Source organism: Lotus japonicus, chromosome 3 (genome assembly GCF_012489685.1).
Source record: "Lotus japonicus ecotype B-129 chromosome 3, LjGifu_v1.2".
NCBI lineage: Eukaryota > Viridiplantae > Streptophyta > Magnoliopsida > Fabales > Fabaceae > Lotus > Lotus japonicus.
In genome coordinates, this window is record NC_080043.1 from 43,161,299 (window position 1) to 43,184,253 (window position 22,955).

Below are 22,955 nucleotides of genomic sequence, written 5' to 3' on the forward strand. Positions count from 1 at the left end.
GGCATGGCTCTGGTAGTTTATATAGAGATTAAAAGCTTTGGATTAAGGAACTATGAATCTGAATTTGCATTGTTGTTTTCGTTTGAAGATTCCATGCCACGGCAAATTGCTTAAGATTTAGATGGGTACATCATCTTATTTATTTTCTATTAATTTTTTTATGATACTTTTATGAACAGGGTAACTTGTGTTCTATTCCGTCTAAACTGCGTTCCTACTATGTCAAAATTCATTTAAATAATGACTTAAGTTTCATTATCTCCGTTAGAAAACAAAATAGCGACCAAGCAAGGATAAATTATACTCCCTCGGGTCCTTTTTATAAGAAACACTTTGGAGATTTTTCTTGGTCCTTTTTATAAGAAACACTCTTATAAAATTAAGTCAAATAATCAATATCAATGCAAAGGGACTTATTCCCAATAAAAAAATATGGAGGGAAATTGCAAGCACCCAATAGGTATGATCAATATTTATGGTAATTAGCATGATTGTTCTTGTAAAAAGGAAAAAACATCATTGGAATTAAGCATAGTAGTTAATTTTATAAAAAATATTAGTTTCCTTGGTTTGTGTGATTTTGTCCAAATTTTTCTTATAAAAAGGACCGGAGGGAGTAACGGGGCATGTTTTTCAAATTACAGAAGATGCTTTATGAGTTTTATTCAGATTTGAAGAGCCTAACATGATATATTGAGATGGTGATTAAATTCCCTTAGACAGACGGATGTTCATTAAGGTAAAATTCCTTAATATTTGTGTTATTCATTGTGAGCGCATCTTATTTAATTGAGACATTAATCTCCGGTCACCGCATATACTCGCACTAAACGGTAAACAACTAATCGCGAAATGTGCTCAATTTTCATGATTAATAACGAACTCTCAACCTCATGGTTAATGAATGAGGTGAGCAACCACTACACCACACTTCGTAGTTCCTAAAATTACATATGTGGGAGATTCTTTCTTACAAATATATTTTCCAAAAAAAAAGAGAAAGATTTTATGAAAGCGAATTGTGATTGGCTAGTGACTACTTAAATTGGCAGCACAAGGTTTTTTTTTGTTAGAAGTGGATTCACCTACTTATTTACGAATTGAGAGAATCCATTCACCGATGATAGAGCAATGAAATTGAGCTACTCCAACTCACTTCAGTTGTCTCAAGTAAACCTCGACTCACTTTAGAGATAAGCAAAAAATATATTGAACCCGGTTTAACTCAGGAGGTTAATGAGTTAAACATTTTTCATCAAGATTTAACAAAACTTATAGGTTTCTGTAATATTAAAAAAAGGTATTTTTTAAGAAAAAAATAATAAGGAAAGAGGCAGAAACCAACTTAGAAAATAAATCCATGATAACATTGCAAGTTATCATGATAACTTCAAAATAAGGGGGCGGAATGTAAGATTCAAGTGGCAGCATGATTAGTGTTGAGCTATGAGCCGAGGCAACCTGCATGGTGCCAGGCATTGGATAGCACTGAGTAGAAAATATGGCATATGGAGTAAAGGGTTCACGTATAAGAGCATGATGGACAGAGTTTGTGATAAGAACCCAGAAATTCAAGAACAATATTATATTGACTGAACTTGGTATCCTCTACGATTGGTGAGAAACCAGTGATTAAGATACAGAAAATTAGAGAAGGAATGAAGATACCCTGGTTAATTCGAGAGAACCAGGAACTCTCCCACAAATACCCAACAAATCAATTGATACCCCCTTTTTCCCCAATTTCCCCTATATATGTATACTACCAGGAAGCTTATCAATACTTCCTTCATTAGTTACAAGTAAAATATATTATATTCTATTATTTACTCTATTTACTCTTTTATCCCAGTAGCCTTCTTATTTCTCCTACGGTAGACCCTTGTCACACGGGGCTTGATCCTATCAGTTTGGACAGTGATGAGCATCATGACATAAAACTGGCAGAGGTGTACAGTGGGTAGCAACTGTGGTATATGGAGAATAGGGTTGACTCTTCACCAAATGAGGGATGAGGCAAAGAATCATCTATCCAACAAATTATGTTTTAAAACATAGGTTTGGCCAGTTCCAACTCAAAAGAGAGCTTAAATTTTTAGCAAAATCCAGTCTACCTAATAAGTGGGCTGACAGATAATGTTTAGGTCTGTTTTGCATAGAAAAACAAGTAACATTTGGTTGCGAAAAACCATTGTAAACTTTGCAATGCGTTGCTAGACTCTTAGCACAAGTAACATTTAACAGCACAATAGTGGGCTGACAGATAATGTTTAGGTCTGTTTTGCATAGAAAAACAAGTAACATTTGGTTGCGAAAAACCATTGTAAACTTTGCAATTCGTTGCTAGACTCTTAGCACAAGAAACATTTAACAGCACAATAGTAATCCATGAGCTTTCGTCATAAAACAACAAAATTGACAAACAAAAGTATTCATTGAAAATTTGCCTGATGCCCTACAAGGACACCTGAGGGATGCCAAAACTGCCTGAAACTTAACATACTATCTGAAAAAGATCAAACTATAGTTGGCAAACATAACATACTCTCCTAAAGTGAACATGGTTGAATTAAAACACTGCCTGAGCCTTGTTAAGGATCACTCCCTCATATTTCACCTGGAACCACTTCATAGCATCATCCTTTGTGACACGGTGTTGAATCCCAACACGGGACTTGCACCTACGGCGACGTCCCACACGGTAACCAGGGCGCTCCAAAACAACAAAGAAATCCATACCGTAAATTCCAGTGGATGGATCATACCTGAAATGGGCCAGGGACAAATAATGTGTCAATAGTTTTAAATCTTGATTATAAAAGAAATTGACAACATATCAATCTACAAGAAGGGAATGAAACTAGTCATTTGACATAAAACAGGAATCATAAAACAGCCTTTTTATAAAAAACCAAAACAGAAATAGAGAAAATTTTATACGGTTTGAGGTTGTTAGGGTATACATCTCATTTAAGCACTTATGATAATCATAATCAGAAAACTTACGACGATAAGCACAAAAGAAGCTATAAGTAAGCATTTATTCATAAACCAATCAACAAATCTTATCAAAATAAGCTTAAAAAAGAGGTTATAGTTAGTCATGTGGTATTTTCATAAGCTAAACTCAAATAAGTTCTGCCAAACACACCTAAGTCAAGTTCAACAGTGAAGAAAGTGGAAGACAAATATTATGATAGATCCAAAATCATGAATATGTATAGTTTCTCTGACAAAAATTAATAAAACAATTGCATGAAATCAAAGAATTGTGTTGTAACCAAAAAAAAAAGAATTGTGCTTCAGCTTACTTGATTCCCAAGTCAATGTGCTCCTGAATACCAAAGCCAAAGCACCCAGTATCACTAAAGTTCTTTCTAAGAAGTTCATATTCTTTCACCTTCAATCCACTCTCCAAAAGTTGCATTGCCTTGTCGCCTCTAACAGTGACATAGCATGCAATCTTTTCATTTCTTCTGATTCCAAAGGATCGAACAGTGTATCTGGCTGCCAGAACAGAAGAGAGAATACTTAAGAAAGACAAAAGATAAGACAGCCACTGATACCAGACATAACTATAATATCAACAACAACAACTAATGATTTAAAATACTTCAAATAGACTCTTTTTACTGTGTATTGCGCTAGAGAACAAGGCTTAATTCAGAACAAACAAAACAAAGGTATAGCTCGAGGGAAGGGATACACTTTCTGCACGATATTTTACATCTTAATGCTTATATACACCATTCCTAAGTCCTATAAATTCAATTAGCCACACATAAAAGGTTCACACATGACTGTAATTCCCAAAAGCTACAAACTATTAAACTACGACCATATCATCCTACAATCAAGCTCTTCATTATGCAATCAATAAAGACAATGAAGCTCACATTTCAAAGCTAAAATAAACTGAAACCTGAACCCTAATTAATTTCACTAGCACTATATGCAAATATTAATTAAACCCAAAATAAAATTAACACACTAATTTCATTAATAATAAATCCCTTTAAATTAACACATTTTGGAGAACTAGCCCAAATAACCAACCCATTTTGAAATTTGTTTAGAACTTACCCTTAGAAAACACTGGGGTTTGGCCACTAAGTTGCTCCAGCACCTGCAACACAGAAAGAAAGAAAAAACAATTTTAAAATTGAAAAAGTAACAGCAAAACAAAACGGAACCAATAAGAAGAATGATGAAAAACCTTGGCGGCTCTGGTGAGACGATCACCACTCTCACCGACGGAGATGTTGAGGACGAGCTTCTGGACCTTGATCTCCCTCATAGGGTTCGCGAGTTTCTTCTCTGAAGCCTAATTCCAATTCATTTCAATTCACAACAAAACGAAAAACATGAGAATCAAAATGTGAAAAAAGGAATCGAATCTGTGAAGCGATGAAGATTACAGAAGGAGGAGGAGAAGGAGGAGGAGGAGAAAGGGAAGAGAAACATACCATTGGATCTGGAGGGTGGTAGGGTTGCAGCGGCGGCTAGGTGAAGAGAAGTGAGTGTGTAATGGAGAAATATTATAATATTTATATGTGAGAGTTTTGATTACAAAAACACTGTGAGGCCTGGTTAGCCAACGGCCCAGCCCAAACAACACTGAACATGAACACTGAACAGTATAGAGGAACACAAATAAAAGAACATAAAGAAAATTAGAAAAGACATTGATAATTTATTGATGAATTTTTTTTTTACAAAAGCATTGATGAATTTAGAGTAAATCAATGTTAGTAATTTTGGACCATCTTCTATCCTTTTTCATTTTGTTAATTCCTTGTTTCTCTTTATTTACGTATTCTATTCATTTTTCTTCCCCTTTTTCTTTTTTCTTTTGAAAGTGCACTTCTTTTAGTCTTATTTATCTATATCTATTTATTGAATCATGTAAAGACCTACTTTAGAAGGTGAGTGGCCTCCGTTAAACTTGACATAGATTCACGTTGAAGTTAATGTGTTAAAATCTTGTTTCTCTAATCAATGTTAAACTCAACGTGTCAAAATCTTGTTTCTCTAATTCATATTCAAACTTAACGTGTCATTTGTGACCATTTAGATTCACGTTAAACTCAATGTGGATCCACATTGAAGTCAACATGTCAAACTCATACTTCTCTGATCCACATTAAACTTAATGTAGCAATTTCTAGTTTCTCCATTAGTACCTTCAAATACGTGAAATCACGTTTGCGTTTACTTTGATGTGAAAACATGCACAAATTCTAGCTTCTTCCATGGTGTCTTGATATACATGAAATCACATTTGTGTTAGCTCTAACGTCAAACCAAACATGCACAATTGTAACTTCAAACTTATTTTCAAAAAAAAAAAAAACTTTAAAAAGTCACTTCTCTATTGGTTAGTCCCTATTTAAATTCTCTCAACTAGTTTACTTGTCACCTATATTCCTTATCAGCTTATTTTCCAGCCGGCTAACTCGCTTCCAAGTTAACTTAACTTTCACACCGACCTACTTATTTGTCGACTTCCAACCAGCCAACATCCTTCCCGACTAACCTTACTTGCTCACCTATTAGCTTTCTTCTTACTAGTCGGCTTCTAGCCGACAAAAGACAACCATAACTTCCACCCCAGCCACCATACTCCGATCAAATCTACTCTCTTCATCCACAACTACAACCTCTCTCAAGGACCATAGAACCTAGCAACCACTGCAAAACCTTATCGACCCCTCACCGAAGCTTCCTCATTCTCTTTTATGATTTGAAAAACTTCTTGGAATATTAGGTACTTTAAAAGAAAAAGAGGTGTTAAGAAAAGAGGTGAAAAACTTCTTGATATTAAGTAATTTTTTATGATAACATGGTATAGTTATTTGAGAAATGCTATCAATATTCGCTTTAACACTTTTTAATACTTCACTTTTTACTCATTGAACTGCATTTGGGATCTCCTAAATTATATGGAGTCCCACTCCTAAATTGGTGGAATCAATCCACATAACTTTTAATTAATAAAAATATATTGAAAAGAGAGTGTTAAAGTGAAGGTTGGTACCACATCACATATTCATGTAGCACTGACATTTTTTAACTTAACTGGTATTTCAAGTCAATGAGGTTGCAGCGATTGTAGCCGTGTAGTTATTTAATAAACAAATTATTTTTCCAAAAAATATCAATGTTGATTTAATATAAAGCATGGTCAATCAAATAATAATGAACAAAATATTGGTTATTAGATGATTTTTACTCTGATCATTTTGCCAATGTCACTTGCATAACTCATAAGCCCCGCCTATCAAGTGTTACATTACATGATAAAAACTTTTAAAGCAAACCTTCACACCAACTTTAAGCAAATTCTTACTAATCGAAGCTATGCAGACTAATTTTAGTAAGCTCTTATGTGTAATTTATACTCCCCAAGTGAAAAGCCACTTCCATGGCCCTCAGAATTGACAAAAGCTCTCCACCAATCAGGTCACCAGGTTCCAAATTGGAAACAATATCATTATTCCTGCTGAAAGATGATGAAGTGTTGTTGTTCACCCTCTCCCAAATCACAAACCTACAAACTGGACACTAGCCTTTGCTTGTTAGCCAAGGCACTATGCAATCCTCATGAAACATGTGGTTGCATGGAGTGAGCATCACTTCTTCTTTGGGATCACATCTCTTGCCATCTTCATCCTTTTCTTTCACTCTCTTTTTCAAAGCATTGGAATTATCTCTATAGTATAAGCTCACTCTCCTAGCTAAACTCTTTGGGGTGGGGTTGTTATTGTAGATCACTTTCTTAAGCTTGCTCAAAGCTGTTGATTTGGTGTTTTCTTCCACTCGGGGAGCTTGTGTGCTTGTTTGGACTGTGGATCTTGAATGTGGCTGCTGGAAAATCTGTCTCAGCCTGGGGTTGAAGCCTCTTCCTATGTCCCCATTGGGAACATTAGTTTGTTGTCTGCTGTGTGGCTGTGCTGGAAAACTGAAAATTGCTTAAAAATTGGTAAGTCAATAAGGCTTCACTCACCCCAGCCCTAAAAATCACAAGCTCATGCAACTAAATAACACATTCCATTAGCTAGTCCTATTGCAGCAGAAGAAAAATAATACATCAATTGGGTTGATTTATAGTGTGTTTGAGTAAACATCTTAATTAAGCCCTTATAACAATAAATGCTCATCTTATCGCATTAGTGCTTAATTGCTTATTTATAAGCTAGTATGAGCAGTTAATGAAAATAAACTCAAAACAGCTTAAAGGTAGATCATAAGTTATTTAGGTAAGTTCTCTCAACCACTTGCATAACTGTTCATGTTATAAGATAAACTCAAATAAGTTCTTCCAAACGATACCTTAATGTTAAATTCAAATAACAGTGTTCATTGTCTGCCATTCTAGTACCAAGAATTTTATTACTACCAAAAACTAGGCTCTTGGTGCCTTTTTCCATTCCATAGAGTAGCATTTTAGCTGTCAATTCGCTTAGTTAAAACCAAATTTTAAAATCCTGAATTTGTAGGAAATGTACTTTGAACAGGATTTCTAAGTGTCACATGATCACATCAATTCCAATACCTTTCAATTGTATAAAATTCATAGCAATCCAAACAAGCATCTGAATGCCAATCATCTCAGCATTTGATTTAATCAATGAAAATATCTTCTCATACTACTAACCATTTGTAGAGTATTACTGGATAATCCAGAACAAGCATGTCTAAATTAATTTATTCGTCAGTAAAACGTGGTCTATCATGTAGTACATTCTATAGATGTAATTAGGGAAGTTTAAACAGATAAGCAAATTAGTTTGCAATTTGGCCTTACTTTGGAAAAGTGTGGTGTCTTGTTGGAGTTCTGACTTCCCACCACTGCAGTGGATCAGATACACCTGAACTCCTCTCATCCTGCTAATATGAACCAAAATTACATAAGAAAAATACTAAAGAAGTTAGATACGAAACATAAGAAGTGTAAGTTATCTCTCACTACCCCTCATGATATCCGCAAAATAACACAGTTAGCTTTGACACATCAACATTTCTCGCAATTTTCATTGGTAACACATAACATTGCTGAATTACATACTAGTTGTTAACATCAGTGAGTCATAATTCCACCCTCTTCTTCTACAAACAAAAATTTGTTTAATTTTTCCTTCTATGTCTTAAAAATCTTGCTATTAAATCAAGAACTACATATACTTACATTAACCCTTGTAGAGTGAGATCTGTAAAACACAGGCACTTCATTGGATTCACTATTGTTGGTGGTGTGAGCGTCATAGGCTCTAACACCTCTCCTCCAACGCCCTGGCAATGGCGTGAAATTGCTCATGTTGTAATACTTGATTTCACCTTCCTCCTCAATTGATCATACAATATTCTTTTCTTACATGGGCTGTAGATATTGTTTTGTTTGTGATTTTGGAAATCCATGGCTCTGTTCATTTTGCTGTCAGCAAGAATATATCTTAGTAATGTTGTCACTTCTACTCTTTACTTTTGAGTTCCATTATTTTCTATTCTGATTCTCACTCCATCTTGAAGATGCTTTTGTTTGTTGCTGCTGCTGATCAATGAAGGAAAAAAGAAAAAGAACCTTGTTCTTAAAGTGTAAGTGGATTCTTTATTTATTCAATTTTTCTTATATGTTGCACTTCTACTATGTTCTTATTGATTGGAATGAAAATTATTTCACGTTGCACTCAATTTGTATCCAAACGCACCCCTAATGGGGTAGTCGCCGCAAAGACAAAAAAAAAATCCTTACTAAAATAGTATTCAAACATGAATTTGCCCTTCACTAAATTTTTTATACTATCTCTTCCAATTAATTGTGGTGGTTTTTGGGCGAGATAAATTTGTGCCCCCTTAACTAATTTTCCTAGTCATGTCACATATTATTTACTAATCTATATATCTATCTATATCTATCTATATATATATATGTAAAGCTCACTTGAGCTATAAGTATTAAATGCATTGCCCAATTAAGTTAAACAAATTAAATTCTATTTTCTATTCAACTTGCCAATTTTTTTAATTTTTGACTTTACACATGCCAAAGTAAAGTAACTTTAGAGATTATTTAGCTACCTACATTAAATAATAAAATTATAAACTAAAATTTGAAATTTTTTTACATTACTCATTTATTATTTATTTATTTTAGGAAAAAATATCAACAACAAAAAAACTACAATAAAACATGTGAAAGTACTATATATTAAATTGTAAAATAAAAAATACGTTAAATGATTAAGACAAAATAGTCTTTAAATAAAATGTGTCGCTATATGAGTATAATATATGTGCATTTGTTGAAAAAATTATTTAAATATAAAAAGTGGGAGGCAGGATGTCTTATGGGTTATGTGTAGCATAGTGTAATTACCTACATGAGGGGTTGTTCTCATGATTTATTTTTTTCAATAAAGTTTTGTTTCAAAAAAAATTGATCTATTGTATATTAGTAGAAATGACTTGAGAAAGAATAACAGAGCAAAATAACTATGATCAAATTTGAATAAATTTAAATTTACTAAATAATTTTTTACACTAATAAAATCATTTCTTATATAATTTTAAAATTTTAATTACTTCATTAATGATATAAAGTATAAAAAAAATTAAATTCTATTTTCTATTCAACTTGCCAATTTTTTTAATTTTTGACTTTACACATGCCAACGTAAAGTAACTTTTAACTAGAGACTATTTAGCTACCTACATTAAATAATAAATAAAATTATAAACTAAAATTTGAAATTTGTTTACATTACTCATTTATTATTTATTTATTTTAGGAAAAAAAAATCATCAACAACAAAAAAACTACAATAAAACATGTGAAAGTACTATATATTAAATTGTAAAATAAAAAATACGTTAAATGATTAAGACAAAATAGTCTTTAAATAAAATGTGTTGCTATATGAGTAATGTGCATTTGTTGAAAAATTTATTTAAATATAAAAAGTGGGAGGCAGGATGTCTTATGGGTTATGTGTAGCATAGTGTAATTACCTACATGAGGGGTTGTTCTCATGATTTATTTTTTTCAATAAATTAAGTTTTGTTTCAAAAAAAATTGATCTATTGTATATTAGTAGAAATGACTTGAGAAAGAATAACAGAGAAAAATAACTATGATCAAATTTGAATAAATTTAAATTTACTAAATAATTTTTACACTAATAAAAAATCATTTCTTATATAATTTTAAAATTTTAAATTACATTATTAATGATATAAAGTATAAAAAAATGTCATTATAACTTATTTATGATATTAAAAACTTACTAATTGATTTAAAAATGATTTTAGATATTATTAAAAAAATAAAATAGTAAAACTATTTCAGTGCTAATTAACAAATATCAATTATTAAATTTGAGTAATAAAAAACTATTTAGATCTAGAGAACTCTAATTATGTTCAATAAAATGTCTCACTTCCATTATTATTTAACTTATTATATTTTATAATTAAAAATATTTTAATATTTATTAAGGCTATAATAAATATATATAATTTTGAAAAATATTGTAAATTAATCCGTGCAACGCACAGGTATTATTTCTAGTTTATAATTGTAAAAGGAATACTAGTATCAGATTTTATAAAATACTCTTTTATAAACGCTCTTTATTAGTGAGTTAAATTCATCCGAGTCGGCCAGTAACAAGAAATATGTTGAAAAGCGTTACAATGTGGGAGGGAGCATGTTTGCTACTATTTGTCTAATTGCAATGGGACTTTATTTCCTTTAGCTTTCCTCGAGTAGTTGAATTAAGGAAACACTTCTCCCCTCATTTGTTGAAAGTACTAAATAAGATTATGGTTACTTAAAAAATATCTATTTCAGCTTGCTTCATGTATGGGTCATAATAGTCATGCAGAATGAGAATTCAGATTCTCTGTTGTCTCTGAAGCTAATAGATTCAACCACACTTCAAGTTTTACAATAAGATGAGCATCTGTATCTACATGAATCCCATTTAAAAAACAATAAACAAAAAAAAAGATTTACTTAAATGTAATGACACAGCTTCCCTTGCCTACAAGTCGCAATTCGTCGCAGATTTCAGCCTGCTTCTCCAAATCTGCTACTAAACTAATCTGAACAGAATAACTGGATCTCCCCTAAAACTGTGGCATTTTTCAGCACAAACTTCAGCAACTCCATTTCAGCTACACCTCCATCAAAATCTGAAATGCAAAATAACTTGAGACAAGATTTGAAACAGCAAGGCACTGAATTCAATATCCAACCTTTGCCATTCATGCAGACATCTGGGTGAAACCCCTAAATAAGAATCAATAAACAGGTCAATGGACCAAAAATAATACTACTTTGGCTGCAGAAGGAAAAAGCATTGAAGCAGAAGGTACGGTGTACCGTAGGAATATAAAGTGTTTCCAGTTTAGGCATCTTTTGGAGAATGTCCATCAAGGCTTCATGAGTGGACTCAGTAGCTCCCAAATCGACATCAAGATATGTCAAATTGTTGAACATAGGAAGGAGATGGAGTGTAGTTTTTGCATAGGAAAGACACTAGTAAAAGAAATAAAAGTAAATTCACTGTGATACAGATGAAATATAAAATGAATATTAGTAACAGATAATTAAAGGCAAGCACTTCAACTGCTATTACAACGCAGCATTTGAAAAAATGAAGATGAACATGATTATCCAACACATACCTCAACTGTATCATTTGATAGTCTGAGAGTCTTCATGTTACCAAATCCTCTCAATAGATTAATTGTACAGGGACCAGCAATTTGTTGCAAAAACGGATCAAAACTCACAAAATCAACATGCGCATCAACTAGGGAGTCCAGGTTCACTAGGACAAACTGTACTGTTAGATAGCTTGTGATACTGAAAGTTACAAGATTCACAGCATCAATCTTGATTGTACAAGTGAGCATAGCATCCGGACCAAAAAGGTCATAATAGACAGTTAATGTCTTCAATGAGGACATTGTTACGCCAACACGTCTGACATTCTTCCAATCAATATTTTACAAGGTCATATGTTGGAGCACAGGACACCCTGAGAAAAGTTGTTGAACTGACCTTGCACTTGAAAAGATAATACATGAAAGCTTTAATGTCTTCAAGCTAGGGAAATGAATGCCACTAGGAATACTTAGAACGCAGCCCACTTCTAAACACAGATAATTCAACGATTCATAAGCTGACAAACCATAAGGCAACCGAAACGGAGCCCCTAGAACTAGGGAAAACTTAAGATCCTCAACTTTGAGAAACCCTGCAACATATAAAACAGTAATAACTCTGTCTACATCAACAATAACTCCATGTAACGCGATATGGAGGCGTTTTATACAATAAAATGTACAACAAGAATGGAGAATCAGTCTGTCCACTAGATCAAAAAAGCAATTTGCGGATTCCTGAATCTGGTTTTCCTCCTTGCTTGTCTTTGAAAGATCGTTTTTAAAGTTAAAGACAGATAAGTCAGTCCACGAGTACTTCCACCTTTTTGCTAAAATGGAAGTTCAGACTGCATCTTTGGTAGGGAGTAAAGAAAGAATATAAAGAAGAAGGCAATCAGGTAAGTTGCTGATTATATCTTTCATGTCACTATCATCCACATTATCCTTTGTAGCGTATGAAATCATGTGTTGTATGTAGTGCCTACCAAAAACAAAAACACAAAGAAATATTACTGTCAAGCAGACAAGTCACAACTCACAAGTCAAGCATGTAGCTTCCATTAGACAAGCAAAATCCTGGCTTTTTTACTGATGGTGTACACAATATAATGTGTGTATGGATCAGCAGAATAGAATATGAACAGAATTGACTATACTAAAATTGCGTACAATAAACGTGAGTTAAAATGATGTGATTTATGTTTGGATACCTTTATGAAAAAAGTGGGTTCGTATGGTAATGTTATGAAATTCAGTTTTAAAAATATAAGAATTGACTATGTTTGACATAGAAGCAGCTATTTTTTGGGGTAAGTGGAATTGATTCTGCTTTACTGGTGCACTCAAACATCATTCCAACGGGTTAGAATTGATTTTGAGCAAGTAGAATTCATTGTGGTTTGTAAACATGCTCATAATATATTTCAAAGAGGAGCATATGTGACACAAGCTTTTGAACACACTGTCCTACACACTTTCAATGATTGGTTTATGTTTTAAAAATTCGACGCATTTGCCTCACTTCTTAAAAAATGTGTCTACTTTTTAGAAAACAACCAAACACATGAATGTGTCGAAAAGTGTGTTCAAAAGAAAGCATTTTCTCTATTTCAAATGGTGTACATGACGAACCCCAGTTCCAATGATCATTCATTCAACTAAATAACCTACTCCTAAACTCACTAGTATTGTAACCCTACAAGGTGAGTTGAGGAAGTAAATGACACAAGTAAAAAACCCAGTTCCAATGGTCATTCATTACACTAAACTACAACATAACCCATTTTGTTAGAAATGTTTTTTGTTGAACTAAAACTCACTAAAAAAATTTGGTAATATTCGAATGCATGAAGATTAATAAAACACGCACGCAACTGAAGCAAACACAGCTCATTACAAAAGAGAACATCATGAAATTATGGAAGTTATGTGATTAAATCAGAGAGCAAGGAAATAATTCGTACCCGAAGAAGAAGCGGCGAGGGTATCAAAACAGTGAAAGAGAAGCAACAAAAAAGGTAATGCAGGAGGGAAATAGAATTACAACGTTAGAAGGAACTCAAGGAAGGGACTAATATTGTTTTTTTTTGAAAATGACTAATATTTCTTAGGACCAAAAACATTTGTGTAATTAATAAAAGTAAATTAAATTAAATCAAAGAAATTAAACAATCTCGGGGTCCGTTTAGTATGTTGTATAGTATAATGTCTGATAGTATAAGGCATGATTGTATTAGGCCTGGTAAAATAAGGTCTGATAAAATATATACACATCATTTGGTCATACACTGTATAATTTATCATATTGTTTAAGTTAATATAATCATATGTTTTGTGAAATATTAAATAACGATAGATAGTATCAAAATGAGGATGATGCTAATGGGTGGTGAAGATAGTGGTGATGAGTGGTGGTGGCAGCAGCGGTGACGACAACAATGGTAGCGGTGATGGAGGGTGGGGGTTGTGGTGGTGGTAGGTAGTGGTGGTGGTGGGTGGTGGCGGTAGTAGTGGTGGCAGCAGCGATGGTGGCAGTGTTGGAGGGTGGTGGTGGTGGAGATGGCGACGGTGGTGGAGGGTGGTGGCAGCGGTGGTAGTTTTAGTGGCGATAACGATGATGGTATCAACTATAGTGGCAGTTGTAACACCCCAATTCTAAACGGCATATGTATTGCAAATATCAGAGTGATAAAAATTTTAACACTCATGAGGCATTACATAATCACTTAAAACATTAACATAATGCTCTTGTAACAGATACATAGCACATAAACTTTGAGATGAACTCATAAATAAACTTAAATGCTCTTGTGACAGTTAATTAGTCTTTGAACTAGTTCACTTTGACAAATAGTTATGCAGCGAATCCCATGTCTTTAAAACTTAAAGAAAACATAGTATCTTGCCCACAACTTAAAACAGAAACAACTTCTCAAATAACAACTTAATTCAAATTATAACAGAAGGAAAACAAGCGTCCATTTCCCCCCCGAGTGCTACGTATCAGAGCAAGGACTCCAACTCGAAATAAAGGCTATAGACTACTCCTCCTGATTACCTGCACGTTACCAACAAGGGTAACATTCAAACAGAAGGGGTGAGATATCGAGTATCATAAATATAAGAATGGCAATAAATATGCTAGATTAATGCCACACCACTTCTTTTTATATTCATATAGCTCAGTTACTAAAACAGTCACAAATAACGTCATCGACTCGGATACAATTCGAACACAACAATGACTATGCATATGTATGTGGTACCAACAGGGCTTCAGCCCTCATCACTAATTGCCAATTATTGGAGGCACAAGGCATAAGCCTTCATCACAAATCGCCAATACAGGCCATCACAGAGTATGCAGATGCTATGCGACTCAAAAGGACGAATACATCTCATAATCATCACTTCAACATGAGGCATTGCGCCTATATCACTACATCACTAACATCGCTTAAAACAACACAATTCAGCACACATGCATTTTTATCAACTATTCAATTACCCAGACATCTTAGGCAATTTTGGCACCAAATCAATGAAACAACTCACTTAAGCATGCAATCATGGAAGAAGCTATCACATATGGTAAATAAATTATGGATTTCATGCTAAAGGTGTTCAGCCACATGCATCATCCTCATAGCTAATACATGGCACATAAATACATTAACTTTCATACAACATGTAAGCTAAATCTAATTATATTTCCAAAACAATCAGAATTTCCGTAATCTGGAAAAACAGCAGGAACACCAGCCACTAAAAGCGGTCTCCTGAATTCGTTACTGAACCAAAAATCATGTATTTTATATGCCTAGAAAGCTAACTTAAAGTCCTACAATTTCTTAGTTGATCACATCTTCATTTGAGCACTCTAACTGGGCGAAAACAGGTCTCGAAGTGTACTGTCCAGCCCAGGAAATTTTGGACAGCAGCACAGCATCATCAAATCCGTGCATAAATCATATAGCAGTTCAGGAATTACGCTCACAGCAAAAACATATTTCAGTAGAGATAACCTACAGGATTCGTTACTTGTTCAAAAATTACAAATGACCTCAATTTGAAAAGCTAACAGAAAACTCTACCACTTTCTTGTTCATCAAAGAATTTTCTGGGCACATTAACAAGGTGAAAAATCACGTTGAAGTTCACTGACAGAGATAGCAGATACAGAGCGCAGAAAAACATGGTTTACTAAACTGAACTTACAGACCTCGTCTCTCAAACAAAAATTATGTACCATATCATTCCAGAAAGCTCTTTCAAAGGGCTACACTTTCTCAGTTCAACGCAACATTATTCGAGCACTCTAAACAGGCTCTAAAAGGCTTCGAAAGTCACGGTCCATACCAGGAAAATGACCAGTCCGTTTTATGTTCCAAAATAAGTGATTAAAGTTGTTTCTCATCAAACAAGACACAAAACCTAACAAGCATGCTACCTAACAGTCCTTATGTGCGTGATCATAAAGAAAATCAAAAAGGAACCTCAACCCAAAACTCCTAGCATACTAAGGTTCTGCCCTCACCCCGTTCAATCACACAAAAGAAAATCCCAAAATCAATGGATTTCAAATCAGATTTCCAGAACATCATTAACAGAAACAATTCTACATCTTCAAATCCCTAATATCATTCACCATAATTCCATTAGAAACTCAAAATCCCACCCTTACCTTTGGATTGAGTGCAGCTCCCCGTTCCCGATCGAATTCTCCGAAGCCGATCCCCTCTCCCTCTCTTCCTGCTATTTCACGCACAACCTTCTTCTTCTTTTTTTCTCCTTCTTTCACGCGTCCTCTTCTTTCTTATCTTTTTTTTCTTTAGCTGCTTCCCCATCCTTATTAAACCATCTAAACCTAATTCCTCAAGGGCTAAACTAAAAATCCTAAAATCTCTCCTAGTCCTTGTCTCTATTTTTAATCGTAACTTTCACCCCCTAGCTCTCTTCCATTTCATAAAACACACCCAACATCACAAAAAAAATATTTTATTTCATTAAAGTATTATTATATCACCTATTAAACCACCATACAATAGAATCTTAATTAAATTAAAATACCAACCTTATTTTAATTAAAAACAGGGTGTTACAACTCTCCCCCACTTAAGAATTTTCGCCCTCGAAAATTTCCTTAAACGAACAATTCGGGGTAGGACTCCCTCATCTGACTCTCAAGCTCCAATGAAATAAAGAATGCATCACACCCATAATAATAATGGCAATCAAAGATGTACATTTAATAAAGCACGTACTTCGAATTAGTCTATCCTCAGCAGTAGTCTCAGCACCAGATAAAGCAAACACCTTCCCCCTTGCAGGATCCTTCTTGGGTTTGTCACAATTAGTACTGATGTGACCTTGCTCTCCACATCTGTAGCATGCCACAGTTTTACCTTCTAGGCACTCAAAGGATTTGTGGCCCAGCTTGCCACACTTAAATCATGTTGCTTCTGAATTGGGACATTCAGGAGAACGATGTCCTTCAACACCACACTTGTAGCACCTAACCGGATTAGGAGCTCCTCCCCCACTCGGCTTCTTGTCATGACCAGCTTCTTGTTTACCCTTATCAGCAGGATTCCCATACGGTTTCCCTTTGAATTGCCCCTTTTCTTTCTTCTCTTTCAAAGACTTCTAGTGAGCAGCACTTTCCCTGCTATCCTCATCATATATCCTACTCTTGTTAACCAGGTCAGAAAATCGGATAATCTGTTGATATCCCACAACCTTCTTGATCTCAGGTCTCAAACCATTCACAAACTTGTTACACTTAGATCTCTCAGCTTCGGCAGTATTGTAGTGGGGACAAAACTTAATCAATTCCTCAAACTTTGTAGCATACTCCGCCACGGTTCCATTACCCTGCTTCAGTTCAAGAAACTCAATTTCCTTCTTTCCACACACATCTTCTGGATAGTACTTCTCCAGAAATGCACCCTTGAAAAGATCCCAAGTAATCTCCATCCCATCACCTTCAAACCTCTGAACAGTGTTGTCCCACCAATCTTCAGCTTCTTTCTCAAGCATATGGGTGCCAAACTGCACCTTCTGCGTGTCAGTACAATTCATGACTCGAAAGATCTTCTCAATTGCTTTCAGCCATGCCTGTGCTTTGTCAGGGTCGTATGCTCCTTCAAAGGTTGGCGGATTGTTCCTCTGAAACTTTCCCAAAGCACAAAATTCATCCTGATTATGGTTCCCAAGGTTCGCTTGCTGACCTTGCCCAATGGCGCTAGCCATCATTGCCAATGCCTCAGCGATAGCTTCATCATTCCTTCCGGCAACCATTTTCCTGAATCTCCAAACAACCAACAACTCTTATCAAACAACAGCTCGATAATGCTACTTACACATATCGAGTATCAGTAAGTATTAGAATATATATTATACTAAAAACTTGGTCACTGACCAACCATTGCTCTGATACCACTAATGTAACACCCCAATTCTAAACGGCATATGTATTGCAAATATCAGAGTGATAAAAATTTTAACACTCATGAGGCATTACATAATCACTTAAAACATTAACATAATGCTCTTGTAACAGATACATAGCACATAAACTTTGAGATGAACTCATAAATAAACTTAAATGCTCTTGTGACAGTTAATTAGTCTTTGAACTAGTTCACTTTGACAAATAGTTATGCAGCGAATCCAATGTCTTTAAAACTTAAAGAAAACATAGTATCTTGCCCACAACTTAAAACAGAAACAACTTCTCAAATAACAACTTAATTCAAATTATAACAGAAGGAAAACAAGCGTCCATTTCCCCCCCGAGTGCTACGTATCAGAGCAAGGACTCCAACTCGAAATAAAGGCTATAGACTACTCCTCCTGATTACCTGCACGTTACCAACAAGGGTAACATTCAAACAGAAGGGGTGAGATATCGAGTATCATAAATATAAGAATGGCAATAAATATGCTAGATTAATGCCACACCACTTCTTTTTATATTCATATAGCTCAGTTACTAAAACAGTCACAAATAACGTCATCGACTCGGATACAATTCGAACACAACAATGACTATGCATATGTATGTGGTACCAACAGGGCTTCAGCCCTCATCACTAATTGCCAATTATTGGAGGCACAAGGCATAAGCCTTCATCACAAATCGCCAATACAGGCCATCACAGAGTATGCAGATGCTATGCGACTCAAAAGGACGTATACATCTCATAATCATCACTTCAACATGAGGCATTGCGCCTATATCACTACATCACTAACATCGCTTAAAACAACACAATTCAGCACACATGCATTTTTATCAACTATTCAATTACCCAGACATCTTAGGCAATTTTGGCACCAAATCAATGAAACAACTCACTTAAGCATGCAATCATGGAAGAAGCTATCACATATGGTAAATAAATTATGGATTTCATGCTAAAGGTGTTCAGCCACATGCATCATCCTCATAGCTAATACATGGCACATAAAGACATTAACTTTCATACAACATGTAAGCTAAATCTAATTATATTTCCAAAACAATCAGAATTTCCGTAATCTGGAAAAACAGCAGGAACACCAGCCACTAAAAGCGGTCTCCTGAATTCGTTACTGAACCAAAAATCATGTATTTTATATGCCTAGAAAGCTAACTTAAAGTCCTACAATTTCTTAGTTGATCACATCTTCATTTGAGCACTCTAACTGGGCGAAAACAGGTCTCGAAGTGTACTGTCCAGCCCAGGAAATTTTGGACAGCAGCACAGCATCATCAAATCCGTGCATAAATCATATAGCAGTTCAGGAATTACGCTCACAGCAGAAACATATTTCAGTAGAGATAACCTACAGGATTCGTTACTTGTTCAAAAATTACAAATGACCTCAATTTGAAAAGCTAACAGAAAACTCTACCACTTTCTTGTTCATCAAAGAATTTTCTGGGCACATTAACAAGGTGAAAAATCACGTTGAAGTTCACTGACAGAGATAGCAGATACAGAGCGCAGAAAAACATGGTTTACTAAACTGAACTTACAGACCTCGTCTCTCAAACAAAAATTATGTACCATATCATTCCAGAAAGCTCTTTCAAAGGGCTACACTTTCTCAGTTCAACGCAACATTATTCGAGCACTCTAAACAGGCTCTAAAAGGCTTCGAAAGTCACGGTTCATACCAGGAAAATGACCAGTCCGTTTTATGTTCCAAAATAAGTGATTAAAGTTGTTTCTCATCAAACAAGACACAAAACCTAACAAGCATGCTACCTAACAGTCCTTATGTGCGTGATCATAAAGAAAATCAAAAAGGAACCTCAACCCAAAACTCCTAGCATACTAAGGTTCTGCCCTCACCCCGTTCAATCACACAAAAGAAAATCCCAAAATCAATGGATTTCAAATCAGATTTCCAGAACATCATTAACAGAAACAATTCTACATCTCCCAAATCCCTAATATCATTCACCATAATTCCATTAGAAACTCAAAATCCCACCCTTACCTTTGGATTGAGTGCAGCTCCCCGTTCCCGATCGAATTCTCCGAAGCCGATCCCCTCTCCCTCTCTTCCTGCTATTTCACGCACAGCCTTCTTCTTCTTTTTTTCTCCTTCTTTCACGCGTCCTCTTCTTTCTTATCTTTTTTTTCTTTAGCTGCTTCCCCATCCTTATTAAACCATCTAAACCTAATTCCTCAAGGGCTAAACTAAAAATCCTAAAATCTCTCCTAGTCCTTGTCTCTATTTTTAATCGTAACTTTCACCCCCTAGCTCTCTTCCATTTCATAAAACACACCCAACATCACAAAAAAAATATTTTATTTCATTAAAGTATTATTATATCACCTATTAAACCACCATACAATAGAATCTTAATTAAATTAAAATACCAACCTTATTTTAATTAAAAACAGGGTGTTACAACTCTCCCCCACTTAAGAATTTTCGCCCTCGAAAATTTCCTTAAACGAACAATTCGGGGTAGGACTCCCTCATCTGACTCTCAAGCTCCAATGAAATAAAGAATGAATCACACCCATAATAATAATGGCAATCAAAGATGTACATTTAATAAAGCACGTACTTCGAATTAGTCTATCCTCAGCAGTAGTCTCAGCACCAGATAAAGCAAACACCTTCCCCCTTGCAGGATCCTTCTTGGGTTTGTCACAATTAGTACTGATGTGACCTTGCTCTCCACATCTGTAGCATGCCACAGTTTTACCTTCTAGGCACTCAAAGGATTTGTGGCCCAGCTTGCCACACTTAAATCATGTTGCTTCTGAATTGGGACATTCAGGAGAACGATGTCCTTCAACACCACACTTGTAGCACCTAACCGGATTAGGAGCTCCTCCCCCACTCGGCTTCTTGTCATGACCAGCTTCTTGTTTACCCTTATCAGCAGGATTCCCATACGGTTTCCCTTTGAATTGCCCCTTTTCTTTCTTCTCTTTCAAAGACTTCTAGTGAGCAGCACTTTCCCTGCTATCCTCATCATATATCCTACTCCTGTTAACCAGGTCAGAAAATCGGATAATCTGTTGATATCCCACAACCTTCTTGATCTCAGGTCTCAAACCATTCACAAACTTGTTACACTTAGATCTCTCAGCTTCGGCAGTATTGTAGTGGGGACAAAACTTAATCAATTCCTCAAACTTTGTAGCATACTCCGCCACGGTTCCATTACCCTGCTTCAGTTCAAGAAACTCAATTTCCTTCTTTCCACACACATCTTCTGGATAGTACTTCTCCAGAAATGCACCCTTGAAAAGATCCCAAGTAATCTCCATCCCATCACCTTCAAACCTCTGAACAGTGTTGTCCCACCAATCTTCAGCTTCTTTCTCAAGCATATGGGTGCCAAACTGCACCTTCTGCGTGCCAGTACAATTCATGACTCGAAAGATCTTCTCAATTGCTTTCAGCCATGCCTGTGCTTTGTCAGGGTCGTATGCTCCTTCAAAGGTTGGCGGATTGTTCCTCTGAAATTTTGATATTGTCTGTCTCATTTTGAGAAATTCTCAATTTTCTTGTTTGATGAAATGCTGAGATTTACATCCCTTCCTTGCTAATTGTCAAGTCTATGATCAAATCACTATTGATTGTGTTCCACTCTAGTTTTGGTTGGTGATTATGCCCGACTTGTTTTCGATCTGGCAGCAGCTACAGATGATGGGAAGGAAAAACTTGTGTGTAGAAATTGCGGGGGAAGTAGTGTTGTGTTGTGTAAGTTCTGATGAAACTGTTTCCTTTGTGGTGATCTCTTAACTACATGATTTGAACTATACTTCTTCATTTTATATGCTCAACAATTCACATGTAAATCTTCAGAGAGAAGATATGAAAATTTCCATAATTATAAGTCTTGGTAGACCTTGTTTCTTTAAGAGAGTGAGCCTTCTTGAAACTATGAGGAATATTATAGAGACCCATAACCATAAGCAAATCAGGTTATTGAGATGATTAATCTTTAAAAAGCTTTGCTAGTCCATCCTACTTCAAAACTATAGTAATTACAGTATTGGATAAAGCACCCTGGTTTAATAACACCTAACTAAACCAAGTTCCTAGCTATAAATTATATAATGAATCTAATTTGTTGGACCAGTTAAGAGTATGATTGTTTCACTTTCCATAGTATTACCCAAACCATGTTTGGAACATTTTATCAATCTGGAACCAGCATATGTGACTTTTATTTTGGAGTATTTGAGATGTGATTAAGAACAGAACTATTAGCGCAACTCTAGCTATTGGAGATGGAGCAAATGATGTTTTTTCCCTTACCTTTCTATAACCATAAACCTGAATTTGCATTTTTTTTAGCTTGTGGAGCCATAGAACCCTACCCTCTCAACCACTACCTGATTTATTTGCATTTGCTTTTGTTTTGTAGAAAATCAAGCACCCTAACTACAAAGGAAAATGGAGAACCCAATGGATAAATAATCTAAGTTTGTTTAGTGCCTATATGTATATCCAGGTTCTTTGTCTTAATTTTGTATAGATTTCAGACTTTCATATGCACTAGTAAATGCTTAACTTTCGTATGTAGTCTCAGCTTGAATTGTACTTAAAGTTTCTAGCAATACTTTGTACATTAATTTAGTTCTATCCCATACCTTTGATTCAAAGAAGGCCATCATACAAGGGTTTTATGCTAAGTGGTGTTAGTGAGTAGGTATTTTTATGTGCCACATTCAATTGTTGACTTTTGGAGTTTATTGTCTTCAATATATTTGACTTTGGAGTTTATTTTATTTTGCACCATGATCTGAATCCACCAAGGCCTT

At 35.0% G+C, this 22,955-nt stretch overlaps 4 protein-coding genes and 1 pseudogene across 6 annotated transcripts; all 5 read right to left on the minus strand.

Moving 5' to 3' along the window:
• Positions 1-2,366: 2,366 nt before the first annotated feature.
• LOC130742856 (60S ribosomal protein L11) lies at positions 2,367-4,588 on the minus strand. The gene is made up of 5 exons (XM_057594947.1): positions 4,467-4,588; positions 4,217-4,324; positions 4,084-4,126; positions 3,312-3,507; positions 2,367-2,765 (listed from the first exon to the last, which is right to left on the minus strand). Exons 1-5 carry the CDS (start codon positions 4,467-4,469, stop codon positions 2,570-2,572), a joined length of 546 nt encoding a protein of 181 aa, XP_057450930.1. The 5' UTR covers positions 4,470-4,588; the 3' UTR covers positions 2,367-2,569.
• A 1,652-nt stretch (positions 4,589-6,240) lies between these two features.
• On the minus strand, positions 6,241-8,473 carry LOC130742855 (RING-H2 finger protein ATL64-like; annotated as a pseudogene).
• Positions 8,474-10,875: 2,402 nt separating this feature from the next.
• LOC130744191 (F-box/LRR-repeat protein At4g14096-like) lies at positions 10,876-11,973 on the minus strand. The gene is made up of 4 exons (XM_057596382.1): positions 11,689-11,973; positions 11,384-11,539; positions 11,110-11,290; positions 10,876-10,967 (listed from the first exon to the last, which is right to left on the minus strand). Exons 1-4 carry the CDS (start codon positions 11,971-11,973, stop codon positions 10,876-10,878), a joined length of 714 nt encoding a protein of 237 aa, XP_057452365.1.
• A 2,363-nt stretch (positions 11,974-14,336) lies between these two features.
• LOC130742859 (uncharacterized) lies at positions 14,337-21,618 on the minus strand. Of its 3 annotated transcripts, none has more exons than XM_057594953.1 (3): positions 20,741-21,618; positions 16,935-18,533; positions 14,337-14,728 (listed from the first exon to the last, which is right to left on the minus strand). In XM_057594953.1, the coding sequence occupies exon 2, from the start codon at positions 17,968-17,970 to the stop codon at positions 17,317-17,319; it is 654 nt and encodes a 217-aa protein (XP_057450936.1). In that variant the 5' UTR covers positions 17,971-18,533; positions 20,741-21,618; the 3' UTR covers positions 14,337-14,728; positions 16,935-17,316. The 3 variants fall into 3 exon arrangements, 2 of the variants coding, with proteins under 2 accessions (XP_057450936.1, XP_057450935.1); XM_057594952.1 differs by lacking the exon at positions 20,741-21,618 and adding an exon at positions 20,161-20,674; XR_009021288.1 differs by lacking the exons at positions 16,935-18,533; positions 20,741-21,618 and adding an exon at positions 16,355-16,912.
• LOC130744192 (uncharacterized) lies at positions 21,123-21,671 on the minus strand. Its single transcript, XM_057596383.1, has one exon. It carries the CDS (start codon positions 21,669-21,671, stop codon positions 21,123-21,125), a length of 549 nt encoding a protein of 182 aa, XP_057452366.1.
• Positions 21,672-22,955: the final 1,284 nt, after the last annotated feature.